This window comes from Chamaea fasciata, unplaced genomic scaffold (assembly GCF_029207755.1).
Source record: "Chamaea fasciata isolate MVZ Bird 193981 ecotype frontalis unplaced genomic scaffold, bChaFas1.0.hap1 SCAF_3, whole genome shotgun sequence".
Taxonomy (NCBI): domain Eukaryota; kingdom Metazoa; phylum Chordata; class Aves; order Passeriformes; family Sylviidae; genus Chamaea; species Chamaea fasciata.
In genome coordinates this window covers 478,669-496,047 of record NW_027094088.1, presented here as the reverse complement: position 1 = coordinate 496,047, position 17,379 = coordinate 478,669, and the positions used below count along the sequence as shown (strand labels likewise).

At 51.0% G+C, this 17,379-nt stretch overlaps 2 protein-coding genes across 3 annotated transcripts in view; one reads left to right on the top strand and one right to left on the bottom strand.

Moving 5' to 3' along the window:
- Nucleotides 1-4,021, bottom strand: part of PPP2R5D (protein phosphatase 2 regulatory subunit B'delta) — a 28,509-nt gene extending 24,488 nt beyond the window's left edge. Inside the window, exons 1-2 of one of the 2 annotated variants that reach the window (XM_066177613.1) lie at nt 3,939-4,021; nt 3,039-3,131 (exon numbers count right to left, since the gene is read on the bottom strand). In XM_066177613.1, the coding sequence (XP_066033710.1) occupies nt 3,039-3,131; nt 3,939-3,965 (120 nt within the window). In that variant the 5' untranslated portion in view covers nt 3,966-4,021. Of the gene's footprint in view, nt 1-3,038; nt 3,132-3,580; nt 3,680-3,938 lie in introns of those variants that run through there. The other variant, XM_066177614.1, reaches the window with a different exon arrangement.
- A 3,521-nt stretch (nt 4,022-7,542) lies between these two features.
- Nucleotides 7,543-17,379, top strand: part of ABHD12 (abhydrolase domain containing 12, lysophospholipase) — a 30,724-nt gene continuing 20,887 nt past the window's right edge. Inside the window, exon 1 of the mRNA XM_066177612.1 lies at nt 7,543-7,771. Coding sequence (XP_066033709.1) covers nt 7,611-7,771 — 161 coding nt within the window. The 5' untranslated portion in view covers nt 7,543-7,610. The remainder of the gene's footprint in view (nt 7,772-17,379) is intronic.

The following is a 17,379-nucleotide window of genomic DNA, read 5'->3' as shown; positions in this document are numbered from 1 at the left end:
TGAGATGGCCACGACACTCAGAGTGCTTCATTAAAACTTCAGAAGGCTTTAGGCATCAGCACATTGTTATCTAAAAGCCTCCCATACCTTTTCTCCGTACCTTCCCACAGGCAGCTCCACACAGCTCTGGCTCTTTCTCTCCCTCTTCTTTCTTCCTTCTGCAGTTCCAGCTCCCACCGTCCTGGCCCCAGCACGGCCGCCTCACCCTGTCTGTCCCTTGTACAACGTCTGACCCTTTCCGTCCCTCGCACACCCTCCTGTCCCTCTCTCCTCACAGCACCCCCAGCAGACTCCGACTGCCTCCCTCCCAGCTCACTGACTCTCTATCACACCCACAGCTGGGAGGGCAAGGCTGTTCCCACTCTTGGATAATTAACACAGCTACAATGTACCAAGGGCAAGATTGTCTTCAGCACCATCTCCACCTGTCTCCCCACAGTACCCCTGTACTTCAGAGAGAATCCAAAACTCCTTCCCTTGTGGATGTGCCTGCTTTTCAACATATCTGCCCTTCCAGATCAGCTCCACTAAAAGCTCCTTTGCTGCAGAGAACAAAGAACTTTGCTTAGGGGGTTCTGGACTGACTCCTACCCTCTTCATCTCCCTCCGCAGAGATGCCCATAGGAGCTCCTTGTCCACTGCATCTGCCCAGATCCATCAAGACAGAGCTGCTCTGCAGCGAGCTTTACTCATCCCACCAGCCAGACAAGCTGCCTGCAAAACAAGTCACAACTTTCAGCTACCAGGACAAATTAAAGTTGTTTCCTTTCCCTGCTCCATGGAGCATGGTGTGAGAGAAGAAAGCACAAACTGGAAGAGGGCTGCTCACATGCTGCTCCCCTGCTGCAAGCCCATTAAGCATCTACTGAGATATGAAGAAAAAGGAAAGATCTCTTTAGTGCACCAAATTTTCACCCCAGAACAGGCAACCAACCAACCATAACTCCACGGGGGAGTTCACAGGGCATGAAACCCTCACAATGGCAGCAGAGGTATCCAGGCTGGGCTCAGCCCATCAACCCCACCAGGCAGTTCCACTCCCAGCATTTCACAAGTCAAACCACCTCTTGCTCCTGACATAAGGAAGGAGTTTTGCTCCCAGCACACATTACCTAATTCTTCACACAATGTGAAAGTCAAAATACCTTTCTGTGTTTCCTGAAGAGCAAGAAAATCGCATTCAAACTGGCATACATTTCTTCTTATCAAGCAAAGAGCTCTCTTCCATTCTGCAGCAGAGTACTCCAGAGACAGGAAAGCACGAAGAGGGAACAAACTTCACTGCAGACTCAACAGAGAAGGGAAGAAGAGACCTGTGGCAGTACACACTGCAGAGGTGTCTCCTTTCTGCTCTGCTCTCTGTTCCTATGATCAAAGGAGACTCAGCTTTCCATCCTAAAGGAGGGCTGGATTTCGTCTGGAGTATGAGGAAGTGGCTGGGTATGTTTTGTGGGAGGGAATTTTAGACACATCACTTCTAAGTTTCTTCTGCACCCAGGCAAATATTACATGCCATTTCAGGTCACAGGAGGAAGCTTGTAGCCTGTGGCATTCTTCCCTTCCTACTGCACCACTTGTAACCAGGAGAGCAGTGCCACAGCCCACTGCTGATTTGGATGGGCACAGCAGTGACCTGCTTTGTTGGCTACCCACTGCAAGACCCAGACTTTCCTACATCCTTCCAGAGCTGTGAACTCAGCAAAGAGTTCCACATAAATAAGAGGTAAGTCTGACCCCATAATGCCAACGCAGGAGTTCTCTCACTTCCTTGGAGCCTGCAGGCAGCTCTCCCACCAAGCTGTTTTCAGCTGAATACACAGAACGAAACTGATAGAGGCAAAGGCCAGGATGGAGGATCTACAAAACTGCTGCCTGCTCCAAGGCACACAGAGACAGGCTCTGATTTCTCGCTGTCCACATGGCAGGTTAGGGATGAGCACAAAACTGAGTGGCTCCTAGTAGGGTTGTTTTCTGAGGCTCTGCAATGCAGATCTGAGCTTTGGAGTAGACTCTAAAATAACACTGACTACAACCATGCCACTGTACTACACATTTCTTCCTAGTCTTCAGTAGCCCTACATGTCTCCCAAGCCCGAGCCTCCAAATTACCAGTGCACCGTGCTCCAGACAAGACTAGAGCACACAAAGCTTCTACGGATGTAGAAGTGGCACAGCTTGTTTGCCAAATTGCAGCATTAAAATAAATAAACCACACATACATGCATGCTTTCTCAGACGTGTATAACATTCTTCTGAAACAATTCTCAAATTCCACAACCACTGCCTGAATGCCAGACAAACTCAGGGCTACCAGAGAAGTTCCACTGAAGACAAATTTGTGCTAATTCTAAGGACAGCTTATCGTACTATCATATTATGCTGAGGCCATTCTAATGTATCTACCTTGGCAACATCCAAACTGAGAGTGAGACTGCACATCTGGGAATACAGACTGAATACAGAATTCCTCCTTCTTGTGAGGAATGCTGCATTCAGCAACAAGGCTGTTATACCAAAGGGGAGCCATTTAATCTCTAGCAGTTCATTCTTTCAAGTGCTCCTATCCATTCCTTCCTGATCTCACTCCTCCGGAAAACGCCTCAGAAGAACACAGATCTTTTCCTATTGCTTCTCACTACTCTCCCACTCTGACACTAAGTGACAACAGAGTTTATGGAGCTTTGCTCTGACAGGAGCCCGGAAGCTGCTCCCATCTGTCAGGTTTCCACCTCCTTGATAATCATGGCTTGTTCCTTTCTGCAGCCAACTCTGCCATGCCCTGCCCACCTCTGTTGAGCAGCACTCGCCCTCAGCTTTGTGCCAAATGTCTTTTTGCAAGTCTGTAGGGTATGAGACTCATCCGGTCTCATCCATAGCCATTGTTCCCTTTAGGCCAATTTTCCTTCTCTGATTTCTCAAGATCCTGGTGACACGTGTTATCTGGTGGAACAGCTTGAAGTAGCTAAAACGAAAGATTTAATTCCTCCCCAAAGATGAGCTGCACATGCACACCGCCGTACCCAAGGTGAAAGCCTTACCTCTTCTGAGTTCTCTGCCCCACCATCCTTCCCGCTACTGCTGCTGCTACTGCTGCCAGGCTTTGTGGTGCTTTTGGTAGACTTTGGAGACTCCTGAAAAGATGAGAACACATTCAGGGAAAACTTCACCTTGTTCAGAATTTCAGCATCTCTCTGCAGCGCTCAGGTGTGCGCTGCCACAGACCACTCCCGCGGCACGCCCCGCTCCGGACATCCACTCCCAGCGCTTTCTCCCGGCGAAGGGCATCCCGACCGGCTCCCCCAGCAGCTGACGCCCCGGGCGAGCCCACGGACCCCAGCCCCGGAGCGATGCCGGCATCTCCCGTCCTGGTCACGGCAGGCTGACCCCGGCGGGGCACCCGCGGCTGACAGGGCCCGGTGCCCACCCAGCCCTTCCCCGGGGCGCGGCCTCATCGCAGATACGCGCTGCCAGGGCACCCACGGCCCCGGCCCGGCCGCGCTGGGCGGCGGCAGAGGCGGATCCGGGCCCTCAGCCCGCCGGCGGAGGGAGCAGCGGGGCCGGGACGCGGGCGCGGCCGTACCTCGCCCACCGGGAGCATCCCCGCGGCCGGCGGAGCGCGCAGGGCGGGCCGGGCCGGGCCGGGCCGGGCCGGGCTCGCACGGAGGCACCGCCGGCCGCTCCTCGCACCCTCCCGCCCTCCCCGCCCGCTTCCCCCGGGCCCGCGCGCGCCCCCGCCGCCCTCCTGCGCCACCCGACCCGCCCGCCGCGGGAGCGCGCCCGCGCCCCCGCCCCCTGCCGGCCACAGCCCCGCGCGCGCCCCCGCCCGAGGGCTGAGCCGAGGGAAGGCCGCGCCGGGGAGGGGCGGCGGGAGCGAGCCGCCGGCCGCCGCGCCGCGCGCGGGAGCTCCCCCGGCGCCGCCGCCGCGCCCAGGGCCGCACCTTCTCCTTCTTCAGCTTGTAGGGCATGGTGAGCGCCGGCCCACAACCGCTCCGCGCCCGCCGCCGCCGCCGCCGCCGCCTGCGCCCGGGCCCGGCCGCAGCGCCCCGCTCCCATTGGGCCAGGCGCGCCGGCCTGCCTAGCAACAGCCTCCGCCGCCGCCGCGTGCCGCTGACGCAGGGCGGCCGAATTTTCTGATTGGCCGCGGGCCGCGCGGGCGCCGGGCACGCCCTCGGGGGCCGGGCGGCGGGAGCGGCTCTTCCGGGGCAGCGGCCCGGGCGCGGATTCGGCTCCGGCTGCTCCGTCCCGCGGCGGGACTGGGGGCGTGCGGGGCTCCCCGGGACGCGGCGGCCGCCTGCCCGGGGCTCTCGGCGCCTCGCTGCCTGCAGCTGGCTCCTGGAGAGCCGGCGGAAAAGGGACTAGGCTCCTTGTCCTGCCTGGCTCTCCTCTGCATCGCTGGAGGAGGAGGAGGAGGAGCCCCAGCAGCCTGAGCCGGCCCCGGGGTGTGCACCCCACCTTTGCGGGGCGGGGGCTCGTTACTGCTCCGACACACACTTGGGGGGGGAATAAGGGGGTGAGCGGAGCTGGCGGATCCCAGGGTGAATGGAAACGGGGGCACTGCGCGGCCCCACAGCCAGAGCTTTGTGGCTGCTGATATGGAGAAGGCTGTTGTGGGACGGGGCCAGGACACTTCTCCGCTCCCATGGGGCAGCCCGACTAGCTCATTGGCGGCTGGTCCTGCACGGGTCAACAGGGCATCAGGGGTTAAGGGGCAGATGGGAGCACTCTTTGGGGAGCTCCCCTTCGGGGAGCTTCATGGGCAGCAGTGCTGCTGGATGGCTCAATGGGACAGGGTTTTTTTGAGGTTCAGAGGAGCAGGGAGTGGTTGGGGGAGTCCTGGGCACTGTGAGGCAGAGGGCAGGGATTCTGAGGGACAGGGAGCTTCGGGAGGATGGAGGCAGGGTGAGCACTTTGTGGGGGACTGACAAGGGTTGGGGGAGCAGTGGTGGGCAAAGGGGAGATAGCGGGGAGCAATCCTGTCTTGCCACCAAGGCAGCCCCTGACCTAGGACTGCAAGGTGGGAGCGGCTTGGGGTGGGGGGCCAGGTGGATTCTCCTACCTTCAGGAAGGCTGCACTCAGCATAGAAGCATGGCTCCATCTTCCATCTGAAGTCTTCATAACTTCCTCTGCATGGTCCAGCTAGGAGACAGCTGGGTGGGCAGATGAAGAAGCCATGGTGCTGAGGAACAGAAAGTTGCCCTCCGAGCAGGCCTCTCTGCATTTCCTGCCTTTAGCAGCAGGTTGCAGTGTCTGCTCTGGCTCAATTCACCTCTCCTTGGCTTTCATTCCCCTTTCAAGTATGATCTCAAAGAAGATGGCTCTGCCCCTTTTCTGATTTCTCTGCTGCTTTGAATACCCTTGTGCTCTCCAGAGATTTTTCTCACGGTGGTTTCCTAACCAGAACTTTCTCCTGGTCTTTCCATGTCCCTTCAGTATTTCTTGCTCTGGATTCTGTCTTTTGGAGAGATTTGTTTGAGCTCATCCACAGCCAAACACAGCTCTCATTCCTTCTCTTGGAAATGTTCCTTAGGATCCAGTGCTCATTTGCTGTCCTTTGCTTTCCACCAGTCCTCCTCATCTCCAGACCAGGCTGGTAAATCCAGGTGCAGCTGCCTCTGAAGAATTCAGGGTGGGAAGGAGATCGGCACTGGTGTAGTCTGGCAGGCTGTGTCCTTGCCCCATGGTCTGTCTCCAGACCTCTTTGGGATCATTCCACACATACAGAAACTCCTTGGAACATGTCCTTGCCCATAGCAATAGTTTCTACTATTGCTATGCCTTAAGCTAAGAAATCCCAAATTCTTTCCCAACCTTTACTCCGACTTGATTTTCCTGTTTGTCCTGTACATGTTTTGTAGAAATACATGAAGGTACTGGCTGGTAAGAAATCCTGTGTTAGCACATTCCCTCAGCTGTTTTGCACTGTTCACGTACAGTATTTGGTGACCACAGATGGCAGAATTTCACCCTGGGCTGCTCGGAACAGCAGCAGGTTTGTAGTGGACTGTTGCCTCAACAATCTCTCAAGTCAACCTCATTCCACCATGGGGGGTTAACTTGGAATTCAGAATGGATTTTGTGCAGTGATTCCTGGGGTGCGTGTGTGGCAATTTCTGAGGACAACACCAGACAAAGCTCCCGAAAATCCTCAGTTGCTGAACTCAGTCTTCCCAACGAAAATGTGCCAAAATCAAATGGACAAGGACGCACTCCTTTGCTGTTCAAAGCATGCAAAAGTCCAACCAGTCTTTCTGAAAGCCTGACTGAAAATTTTTGCAATCATGATCTGATCAAGAGAAAATTTCTGAAAAATCTCAAATGTTAGGAGAAGCTTGTAGAAATAAGATAAAACATGTCAGTTAATTACATGACTTTCTGCTAGTTATCCAGAACTGCTGGATAGTACAGGCTGGTATTTTAACAATTGCTTCCTCCTTTTTGGTCCAGTACCTCCTGGGATTAATTAATTTATGTATTTCTCTGGAATCTCAGGAACAGGATCACTCAGCAACAATTCAGAAGAAATGCTTTGCATGCTAATTAGTTTGCACACCCACTCTTTCTCTTCTTATGGATCTGTTTCTTTCTTGGGCTGGTGGTCTCTGAGTTGGTGGCCGCAGATGTAAGTTCCTGATGGAATTACGCTTTACCCAGTTGCAGCTGATACCAGGACAATTGCTAAGTTGGCTTTATTAATGTCTTCCTTATTTCCTTTGGGAGTTCTACCAGGTGTCTTTGTGGCCCATAAATTCTGTGCCCACTCTCAGTGTGTATCCTTTTCCCAAATCTTTGTTAACTTCTCCCTAGGTCTGAGATCACTGAAGCATCTATAGACCTGAACTTTAACAAGGCGATTCATTTGTTTTTCTAACACATGGAAAAATCTCCTTTCTTGCTGACTAGGCTTAAAAGTATACGGAGATCAAACATCTGAGAACTTCCTCTCTTAGGAAAAATTTTACATATTCCACACTTTGCAACACCCACGCAGAGCCAGGGAAGCTCTGTAACTTCCTTGCCTTGCTTGTGTGGTGCCTCTTTAGGCACAGGTCAAATGAGGACCTGCTTTCCAGTGCGGTATCATAACCCTCCTGTGCTGTCAAAGAGCTTCTTCCTCCCTGCCCTGTTCCCACTGCGATTGTATCAGCGGGCCGGCGCTGACTGTCCGCACATCCCTGAACCAGCCGTGCCGGATCTCCGTGCCCAGGTGTGCACTGCCGCTCGCCCGCGGTCTCACAGACAGCTGCAGCCCAGGCGGGGGGCTCTTCCACGGGCACACGGAGCCGCCGCCCTCAGCAGCGCCGCTCCCTCGGCGCACGGACGCCGCGGGGCCCGCCACAGCGAAATGGCGGCCGGGCCGCTGCCCTCAGTAGAGATGGCGCCGCCGCCGCTCCGAGGCGCTGCGGGCGGGTCGGCGGCGGAGGCGGGGATTGGCGGGGGCGGAAGAGGGGCGGGGCCAGGGGCGCGGCCGGAGGCGGGGATTGGCGGGCGCGCCCGCGGGGCGGGGCGCGGGGCGGGCCCGGGCAGTGCCGGGCAGGGCGCGCGGCGAGTGAGCGCGGCCCCGCTCCGTTGCCGCCGTCTCCGCCGCCGCCGCCGCCGCCCCCGCCCCGGCATGAGGAAACGCAACGAGTCGGTCACGGTGGAGCATGAGCGCGCCGCCGCCGCCGCCGCCGCCGCCGCGCCCGGGCCCCTCGACAAGGGCTGCAGCCTGAGGCGAAGCCTGCGCCTGCCTGCCTCCGCCGCCGCCGAGGGCATGAAGCGACCGCTGGGCAGGTGAGCGCCGCCGCGGCTCCGCCGGGCTTTGTTATCCCCGTGACACCGCCTGTCCCGGCGGGGGCACCGGCAGCGGGGCCGGGGTTTGCCGGCAGAGGGGCAGGGCCGCTGCCGCCGCCCCCCGGCCGAGGAGCCCGCGGGACGGGCAGGTACGCGGGCCCGGGGTGTCCGCCCCTCAGCCCGGCGTCCCCGGCTGTCCCCGTGGCCCGGAGGGCAGCGCCGGCCCCCGGCGCCCTCGGCGCGAAGAGCTGCGAGGGGAGCGGGGCGGGAGCGGCGGAGCCAGCCCTGGCCGGCCGGGGACGGGCGGGGTTCGGTGCTCGTACCTGGGCGCTGCTGCCTCCAGCCCCCCTTGGAGCAGGCAGGCGTTCTCCCGAGAAAAGATGGCTAGCACGGAATCCTTCCGTCGGAGAGCGTATGTGGAGCAGCGGGGCCCTGCAGGTAGGATGTCTGCGTTTTTGGAAGAAGCCGGTGGCTGTCAAAGTGATCTCTTTCCCATAAATTAATCAGATTTAGGGGTCAGTAGGAGAAGCTGACATGAGTGACTCTGTTGGAAGGACGTGGCTTTGTGCCAGCTGTGTTAACGTTTTAAACGTTTTATACATATTTATAGTGGGGAAATGCTTTTGTACCTTTCTGAAAAGACTAACAATAGAAGGTGCTTATCACCTGGATCCTTCATCGTGCAAGATTTTGGGGGATGCAATACACGATGAAGACTTGCCTCCCTGGCCCTCTGCAGCTGCGATTCAAGATACAACCTTTTAGTTTCACCTAGACTAGTATGGTGGTGTTCTTTGTGTTTTGAAAGTGTGAAGAATGTGTAATGATCAAAATAGCTGCGTGGTTTGGCTAGCTGAAACCAAATTGCTATGCTTCAGCAATACAGCAGCCAGATTTTAAAAAAAAGGTGCTTATCAGTGCATTTCTAATAAATGAGTTATTGTGGATGTTTCTCTGCTAAATTTTCTGAGATTTTTTTCTGTTCTCATAGACAAAATTAGCATTTAACATTTGAAAAGAGCTGTGGATACTTGTCACGTTCAAAGACACAGGCTTTGAAATGTGATTTCTTTTATTGGGTAATAACTATTTAATTTTGTGCCCTGAAGGTAAACCCTTGGGATGCTGTCACTGCTCTGTACATGTTATGACAAGATTTTGGTAATTGGAAATGGCGCTGAGTTGATCTCTCAGTTTCCATGGCTGTGCAGTGGATCAAACTGCGACAGTGCTCTGCTTTTATACCGTTTAAAAATTTGGCATATCTATTCTCTTCATCCAAGTGGATGTCTTCTAGACCAGTGGCACTCGAGTGATGGCTTGCTGGCTTCCTCAGCGTTATGAATGGCACTCAAGTACCTTTTGCTCAAATGGAAATGCTCTGTCTGGTGGTGAGCACTGAGCAAGCCCTAAGAGCCCCGAGTGCAGGCTCTTGGCTTGGTCTGGCAGGCAGGTGCTTTGTGGATCCCAGACACAGCACAGCTGTATTGCCAGGGCCAGGCTAAAAATAGGCAAAGCACATCCTGTCTGCGAAAAATTCGCTTGCGTTTATTTCTCCATTTACACGTTTGAAAACGGTCAGCAGTCAGGCTTTCCTCGTTTTTCTCCATGTTCCACTTTCAGAGCCTGTTTCAGAGATTCCTGAAGTCCTGCATGGATTCTGGCCCTTCCTCTCCTGCTTTCTGCTCCCCACCTCCCCCTGTCCTTTTTGGGTCAGGTACTGTATTCCACACAGCAGTGTCTTAAACTGGTGACATTGTAGGAAAATCTTGTTTGAAGCTGGCTTTTCCTTTTCCACATTTTGAAGTATCTGTTTTTCTGTGATTTTTTTTTCTCCTCTCATGGTGCTGTCCTGTGTTGTCTGCCTTTCTTACTGACTTTCAATGGACCTTCTGTGACTTCCTCACCTTGTGAGCCTTCAGTGTTTTGCAGGCAAGGTGTCTCTGCCAGTTCCTCCCAGCAGTGTTTTGTATGGGATAACAAACTCACTGCTGAACTGTGAGTGTGCAGGAAGGGGAGATCCAGGCAGAAGAAGGTATGATGCCCAGAGATGCGGTTCCTGTCCAGGACAATCACCCTGAGTCAGGTCAGACAGGCTCCTAGCTCCATATCCCACCTTTGGTGGACAGCAGGGAGTGTTTAAGGTGGAGCATGAGGGTTTGTATGCGGTGACCTCCCTTGGGCAGTTACCCTGGCTGTGGTCACTTATTTGGCCAATAAGTTGCTGTTAGACCATCCAGATCCTCATGTTTTAATATGCAAGGTCATGCTGTTATTGCAGCATTCCTTATACCACTGGAAATAAAAGTGTTTGATTGTTGTTGTCGATGGGTTCCATCAGTTTTACTCCCCAGCTTGCCAAAGCTCTAAGGTGAAAATTCAGCTGCAAGGTTTCTGGGATGGTGGAGGTGGCATAATATCTGCAATTGGAGATTTGTACCCCAGCAGGCTATTCTTAGGTTGATCCTTGGTGAAATAGTTAAAACCAACACTTGAGCGCTGCGTTAAAGGGGAAGTTGGGCATTTCGTGCTGCTGTTCTTCAGCCTCTGCAGACCTGGGGAAGCAGCATGTATGTTTGGCTTCATCGTGTGGCTTTCCACCTCTTATTTGTAAATGATACAAGCCCCTGGCTAGGAAGGCAAACCAATCCCCAGCAGCGTGGAGTGGCTGCGTGGTTCTGCAGCCAGGGGCTGATCATGTGGCGTGTTCCATGGGTCAGGAGCACGGGGTGGGGGAATTGCAGAGGCAGCTGGAGCTGCGGCGCTGACCAGGAGGAGGCTGCTATGTGCCCTTCTCCAGCACGGCTTCTCCTGCCTAACACCTTTAGCTGTTTGGGTGATGTTTATGGAATACGGTGCTGCCTTACTACCGGCAGCAGTTTGTTCTTGCAGCAGTGTTTTTTGGATTTTACCAGCGCTGCGTTTGCCCCTCAGTTTTTGTTCAGTCATACCATCACAATGTGCTCATTCATCCAGGAGCTGAAACTCATTCTAAAGAGGTGGCTGTGCATTTTGGCTGGGAACTACTCTGTTAGAGAAAGTGTGTGCATGTGCCTCAAAGTGTAACGGAGATGGAGATCTGATAAATAAGATTTATGTGGCTTTGGCTAGTGCACAGTGCAGTCAGTGTGGCTTTTCTTAAGTGGTTTACAGCCAGAAATGAACAAATACAGATATTTCCTTTTTCTTCCATAGATAGCAGTAAAATCTAATATGATGGTTACCTAAGCAGTTTACATGTTGCTCCTTTAAAAGTGCGTGAATGATTTTTTTTTTTAAAGGAGCTGTTTTGTCTGAAATTATTAAATGCAATAATGGAGTAAATAAAGAAGTAATAAGCAGGGCTTGCTTTTCCTGGTACGTGTGTTTTGTGTGGATGGCCATTCCTCTAGTATTTCTGTTGTGTGGCGTCTTCCAGGTGACAGTGTTGGAAGTACGAGATGGGTATTAGGGTAGCACTGTGTTTTGGGTACTTGCTGTGACTCATTTTTGTGGTCGGTGGCCGTGATGTTCTGAGGAAGCGTGTTTGAGCAGCCAGAGATCTGGAAAACCTTTATGTGGGAGTATAGAGAAAATCAAATGAGCTTGATGCTGGCATTAGATAGCAGAGCAAATTCTCCTATCTCATTTCTGCTGAACCCTGATCCTGGTGATAAAAGGTCACATGCATGTTACCCTTCGCTTCTGTGACCTCATCGTTACCGGATCCTCATTTAATCCCAATCAATAGCCAGACTATAGGCATGTAGGGTGAATTCTGCCATTCTGCAGATCTCCTACCAACACTTGTTTGCTACAAATGTTAATACTTTTTTCTGTCTCTCTCCATGCTGTGGGGCAGCGAGGCCCTTCAAATCCCAGGTGTGTGAGCTGCTTTCCTGGATACTTCTGTGCTCTGCCCTGCTGGGGAAGCTCCTGTCCCCCCGGGCTCCCTTATACCTCTACACCTAGCCCCCTTTCTCCTGATGTTATTTTTTTTTAGTAGCATTTGCAGAGTCTTTTATGATTGTTCCAGTCTGTTCCATTGTAGCAGAGATGACAAATACTCGAATTGTTCTCCTGCAAGTTTTCATCAATATATTTAAGGTTTTTTTTTTCCTCAAGTGAGTTTTATGCTATTGTCTCTCTTAATTGCTGTCTTCAGGTTAAACCAGTTACTTGTCAGCGCTTTCAAAAGAGGAAAGAGGCTGCCTGCATAGAGATATTTCATCAGTCATGCAGCTTTTTCACCAATTCCACCTTCCTACTGGGTAACTGCCTCTATTTCAGTTGTTCTTGAGCAGAGCTCACAAAGGAGCTGTGGAATGGTTTCCAGTTTCTTGTCTGTTCTTTCTTTCGTAGTAAATACAGGTTGAATCACAGTCCCTCCTGTGGGTAAAATATGAAAAAGCTGTTTCCTTTGTATGAGGACTTTTTTTTAGTGTGTGGGGCTCTTTTTTGGTTTTTGTTGTTGGTTCTGTGGGGATTTTTTGTTTGGGTGGTTTTTTTTTCCAATTCTCTTGAAGAGCATGCACAGTAATATTTTGCTCAGATATGTCAAAAATGGGGTTGTGTAACTTTTCCCACATGTATGTCTGCCTTTTCTTTTCAAATTCATTTATTTATTTGAATGGTATCTCAGTAGCTCTGCCTCCTGTTTTGTCCTGTGCATTGTCAGCCATTTTGGCAGCTTGTGGCTGGGGAATGCCTCTGGGCTGCTCCCAGGTTACCCATTTGGGGCATTAGGTATCCGTTCTCTGCACCATCTTCCCAGTTTGTTCATCTTTTCCAGCCGTTATAATTCTCTTTCCTTGTGCTCATCTTCTCCCCACTCTTTCTCGAAGACACATTAGTCATTTGGCAAAAATAGCAATATTGCCTGCAATGTGGAGAATTATTGGTTTTATTATTGTGGGTTGTTTTAATTTCAGAATTTTTTTTTCTTTGGGATTTAAAGATTTGTGAAGCTGTCACGTTGACGTGTAGCAGTTCTGTGCCTCAGTGTGTTACTGTTAAAGCCTATCTTTTTTTTTTTTTCCAACGTTTTCATCTCTGACTTTGGGGTTTTTTGGTGTTAAATAAGTGTGGTTTACTCTCTTAAGCATCCCTTGAGACTCACAGCATCCTCCTGCAGGTCTGTCTGGATGATCTAAAATTTCTTTCCTTGGATCCAGCGTACCCATGAGCTTCTCTGGATTTTCTGTAATACAGCACAGCATTTTTTCTGCTGCATCTTCTCTGTTGTGTCTTCCAGTCTGAGCACTTTCCTCAAGTCCCCAGATGTCTCCTGGAGACCTCTGCTCAAGCAGGCGTGTTCAGGCTGAGGAGAGTTTGCATTTCCCTCTGGTTTTGTGCTGGTCTCCTTGAACTCCTCATTTCCCTGCAGTGCCATATTCCTGACATCATACTTGCCCCTGGGTTCATTCAGTTGCTCTGCTTTGATGGCTTACGTCTGAATTAATAATTGCCGTGGTATTGCTAATTGCTGCTAGGTTGTGATACTATCTGCTTGGAATTGCCTCTGCTTGTTGGAGTCCAGCTGAAGTTCCCTTGGGTTGGGTGACTCCTGGGACCAAGGGGGTTTGCTGGTCATCTCTGGAGTGAAGGTGCCTGTGGAGACCAGGGTCTTCTCAGCATTGTCACCTTCCTTTCTGTCCTTTCTGGCACGTGGTTGCTGAGCCAGAAATGGAGTTCTCTGCAGATGCAGTCACAGGTCACTGCAGTGAGTCTGTAGGTTTCCTCCAGGACGCGACGTAGACGCGTTTCTTTTTGGTGAAAACAACAGTGTGGTGTTTTTATTAAAACTGATGGTGGGGACATCGTCTCCTCTGCAGAATCCCCTTTTTGCTGTGCGTTCAGGAGGCCTGGTGTAGCCCAGCAGGACTCGTGCCGTGTTTGAGGAGCGCTGCCTGCTGGTTCTGGGCTCCTTTGGAAGGAGCAGTGGTGCCTGCTCCGGAGGCTGCAGCCAAGTTACTTCATCCTCCTGGGCCTGGAGGGCAGCTCAGATGATTTTGGTAATCGTGTCAGGATGTGAAGTTAGTGAACAGGCTTCTGCAGCAATTCCCCTGTAAAACCTGGGGTTCTGTGGGCTCGGTGGGTGGCTGTGCTGTGTCCTGTTGTTGCTGTTACAGCTCCTTACACCGGGAATGAGTGACTGCAAGCAAGGGAGGTTTACTAAGGATGTAACGTGAGAGCACTATGTTAATGTAGCCGTGACTGAATCAGTACCACAAGAAGATTAAAAGAAAGTGCTTCAGCTGTATTAAAAGGGTAACAGGAGACCTAGGAGACTTTAAAGCCATTAGCCTGAGGTGGAGTCTGTGCAATTTAAATTGCAAGAGTTAATTTGAAATTCAATGGAAGAAGATTTAACAGCTAAATATATATACACTAATGAAAGTAGATCTGTCCTGTGGAAGGACACTGTAAAATGTGACAGGTTTGTCAAGATTACAGCCTGGTTGATCAAAGTATCAGCAGTAAAGTTGTTTTTCCAAAGCACTTGACTTTGTACTGTAGTTTATTTTATTGACATTGCTTGCACTGCTGATGGAGAGCATGTTATCTCTGTTGGAAATGGCTCAATGGAGAGAGAAACAACTGGGGAATTATAGTGGGATTGGTGCTTGGGTTCAAGGGTGTGTAATTCTGTGTATCAACCATGCCAAGGATGAGTTGGTTATCAGTTACTACTGATAAAATGGGAGGAGGAGAGGGTTGATGGGTAGGGAAGTCAGCAGTGCAGACCAGATGGCCAAACAGTGAAAAGGTCACCAGGACACAAGTGTAGCTGGCAGGATGGGGGGGGAGAGGGGGTAGGGGTTGTAGGTGTGGGATAGGAATGGTGTCAGAGTGTGGAGCTGTTGTAGGTAAGTCACCTCTGTAAGCTGTCATGTGTCCCTGAAATCCCTCAGCCAGACAGCGACGCTGCCATCTAGGCTGTGGGCTTCTGCCTTGCTGGCACGCAGCTCTTTCCTCCTCTCTCTCTCTCTCTCTCTCTCCAAGCAGTTGGTGGAACTAGTGCAACACTTGGCTTCAGAAATCTGCCTCTTTCTTATTGAAGGCAATTCAAACTTTCCAGCAGAATTTCCTAATTTTAGACTGTCAAGTGCCTTGATCATTCACTGAGCTAACAGGAACCACGACTATTTACTTTCCAAATCAAAGTGTTTATTTAACCCAGATTTATTTCAAGATTGTAACTCTTACTGAGAACTAGAGCAGTAGAAAAGATTGTTAGACTAGAAGATTAACTTCTGAAAGACAAACACTTGAAAACATTCGAGATAAGTCCCACAGCTGCCCTTGTTCAAAACTATCTGTCCAATTTGTACCCACTTAAAATCGTTGTTAATTCCTCTTGCAGAGGAGATTAGTGTTGAGTAATGAGAGCTATAAGGTCGTGTGAAGCCTCATCTCCCTTTTTACTAAAGGTGTGCAGAATGAAGGATTTCACGAGGCATAACTGAAGAAACACCCTCTTGGAAGGATACTCTTCAGTGGCGTTGTGCAACCTCGGAGCAGAGAACTGAAAGTTCATTTACCCTATGCAGAGCCTGGTTTCCCTTGCCCTGGCAGTAAATCTTCCCCTGGGGTGACTGTTCTGAGACAGAGATGCCTACACAAATGAGGATGATGTAAACTGGAAACTTGGAGTCAGGGCTTCCAGGTTGCAGCATCCTTACTTGTGGAGCAAAGTGTGTTCAAGGTGTTTTAAAGAACTGATGGGATTTTAGGACTTCCTGACATCCTCAGGAAGGGAAGCCTGGCACTCTTTTCTCCCTTAGAGAAGTCCTATCTCCCTTTTTGTAAAGTTTTGATTAGTTTCAGAGCAGCTTTAGGAAGCAGGAATCCAGCTGACAATACGAGTTTTATACTGCTGAATGTGAAAACTGAATTGCACACAGTCATTGGAAAGAGCCCATTCTCTTGTTCTTGCAAATCCAGCAGAAATGCAGTGCCTGACCTTTGCTTTCAGTTTCCAACAGCCTTGTGCTGTCCCTTATAAAGTATTATTTTCCTCTTTTGACTGCCAGAGCAGGGACCACATTTGATTTTGAACTTTGGCAGGCTGATGTAGGAGTGCAGCTTAGCACTGCGGCTGGACAGAGCGGCTGGACAGAGCGTGGTGCTAATGACACCAAGGCTGAGGGTTCAGTCCCTGGATGGGCCATTTGCTCAGGAGCTGGACCCGATGATCCTTGTGGATCCCTTCCAACTCAGAATGTTCTCTGAGTCTCTTTGGTTTCCCTGCAGTTAAGTAAAAACTCCAGCACCCGCTTTTCACCTTGGATTTTGGGGTTTCTGGGTTGGCTCTTGAAGGTTTTCTAGTGGTAGCAATGGCTTTGCTTTTAATTGTCCTTAATTTTTTTAGGCCCTTGTCATTTTGGAGTTCTTTCCTCCGCAAGACGATAGCTGGAGCTGCAATCCCCGAATGAAGCACAGATGAGCACAGAAACAGCTTAATCTGCCCGGCTATGTGCAAAATGCCCCCCTGTTCAAAGCATGTCAGGGCCAACAGCAGTTCTCTATCTGCTCATACATCTGCTCCTTAACTATGGCTGTTGTTTTATGGCCATGCAGTGTTTGTTAAGCCTCCCTTTTTAAACGGGTCACAATTACAGAGGACACTGTGACTGCCAGCTGAATGTAACTGTGCCGGGCTGACAGTCAGCATATGTAATGTTTTGGCATTGTTTAATGTTCTTGTTTGCTTGTATGCTTCCAACGGGGAACAGTTGGTCTATTGTGATCAAAATGTATTGCTAACGATGTGTTCTGAATCTAAAAGGTGGCAGTATCACTGCTAACACAAAAACATTCTTTTTCTTCAGGCTTCCGAGAAGGAATGGCTTCTGATCTCTGCCAGCAAAAGTAGAGCTTTTTCAGCTGGAAAGTATAAGATGACCATTGCCATGTATTTGAAAGGAAAAACGTCTACAATAACACAAATGAATCTTTTGCTCAGGTGATTAGATGAAAGCCAGAGCCACAGAGCCTGCTGCTAGTGGTAATTCTCAGGCTGTGTGGCTGCCTCACAAGAACTGCTATGTGAAAAGGTGATTTCATGCTTGCAAAGCTGTGCTGCTTGGAAGTACAGATCTGTTCCCACACATGTACCCGCAAGAACAAAGACAGAATCTGGATTCTTGTTCTTGCTGCAAGGTTAACACAGGCGTGCAGGTCTGGCGGGTGTACAGCACGTTAACAAGTGGTAATTGGTGCTGGGGGAATTGGCTTGGCTGTACCGTGTGCTGCCTCAGTTATGGTGTGCATTCAGCAGGGAAGTGGCTTTAAACGCAGCTTAGGAGCCGTGGTGGAGCATTTGGTGTCTTGAACCTTTGCTTGTGCACCTTGACCCTCCTCCCCGTAAGGTGAGTGTGGCTGGGAGAAATGAGCTTCCCTGCTCCAATAAGAACCAGACTCGGCTGGTCTCAAGCTTCTGTCTTGCACTTCCCGTGCTGTTTCAGTCTTTTGGTGTTTGTGTTCTGTTTTTTCCTCTTTCGTTAGCAGGCAACTAATGTGTTCCCCAGCTCATGGAGCAGAGAGAGGGCCGTGCCTTTAATATAAACCAGCTGTCAGCTGTGAAATGAGTAGAAAACTTAAGAGTTCGGTAAACACTGTGGAGG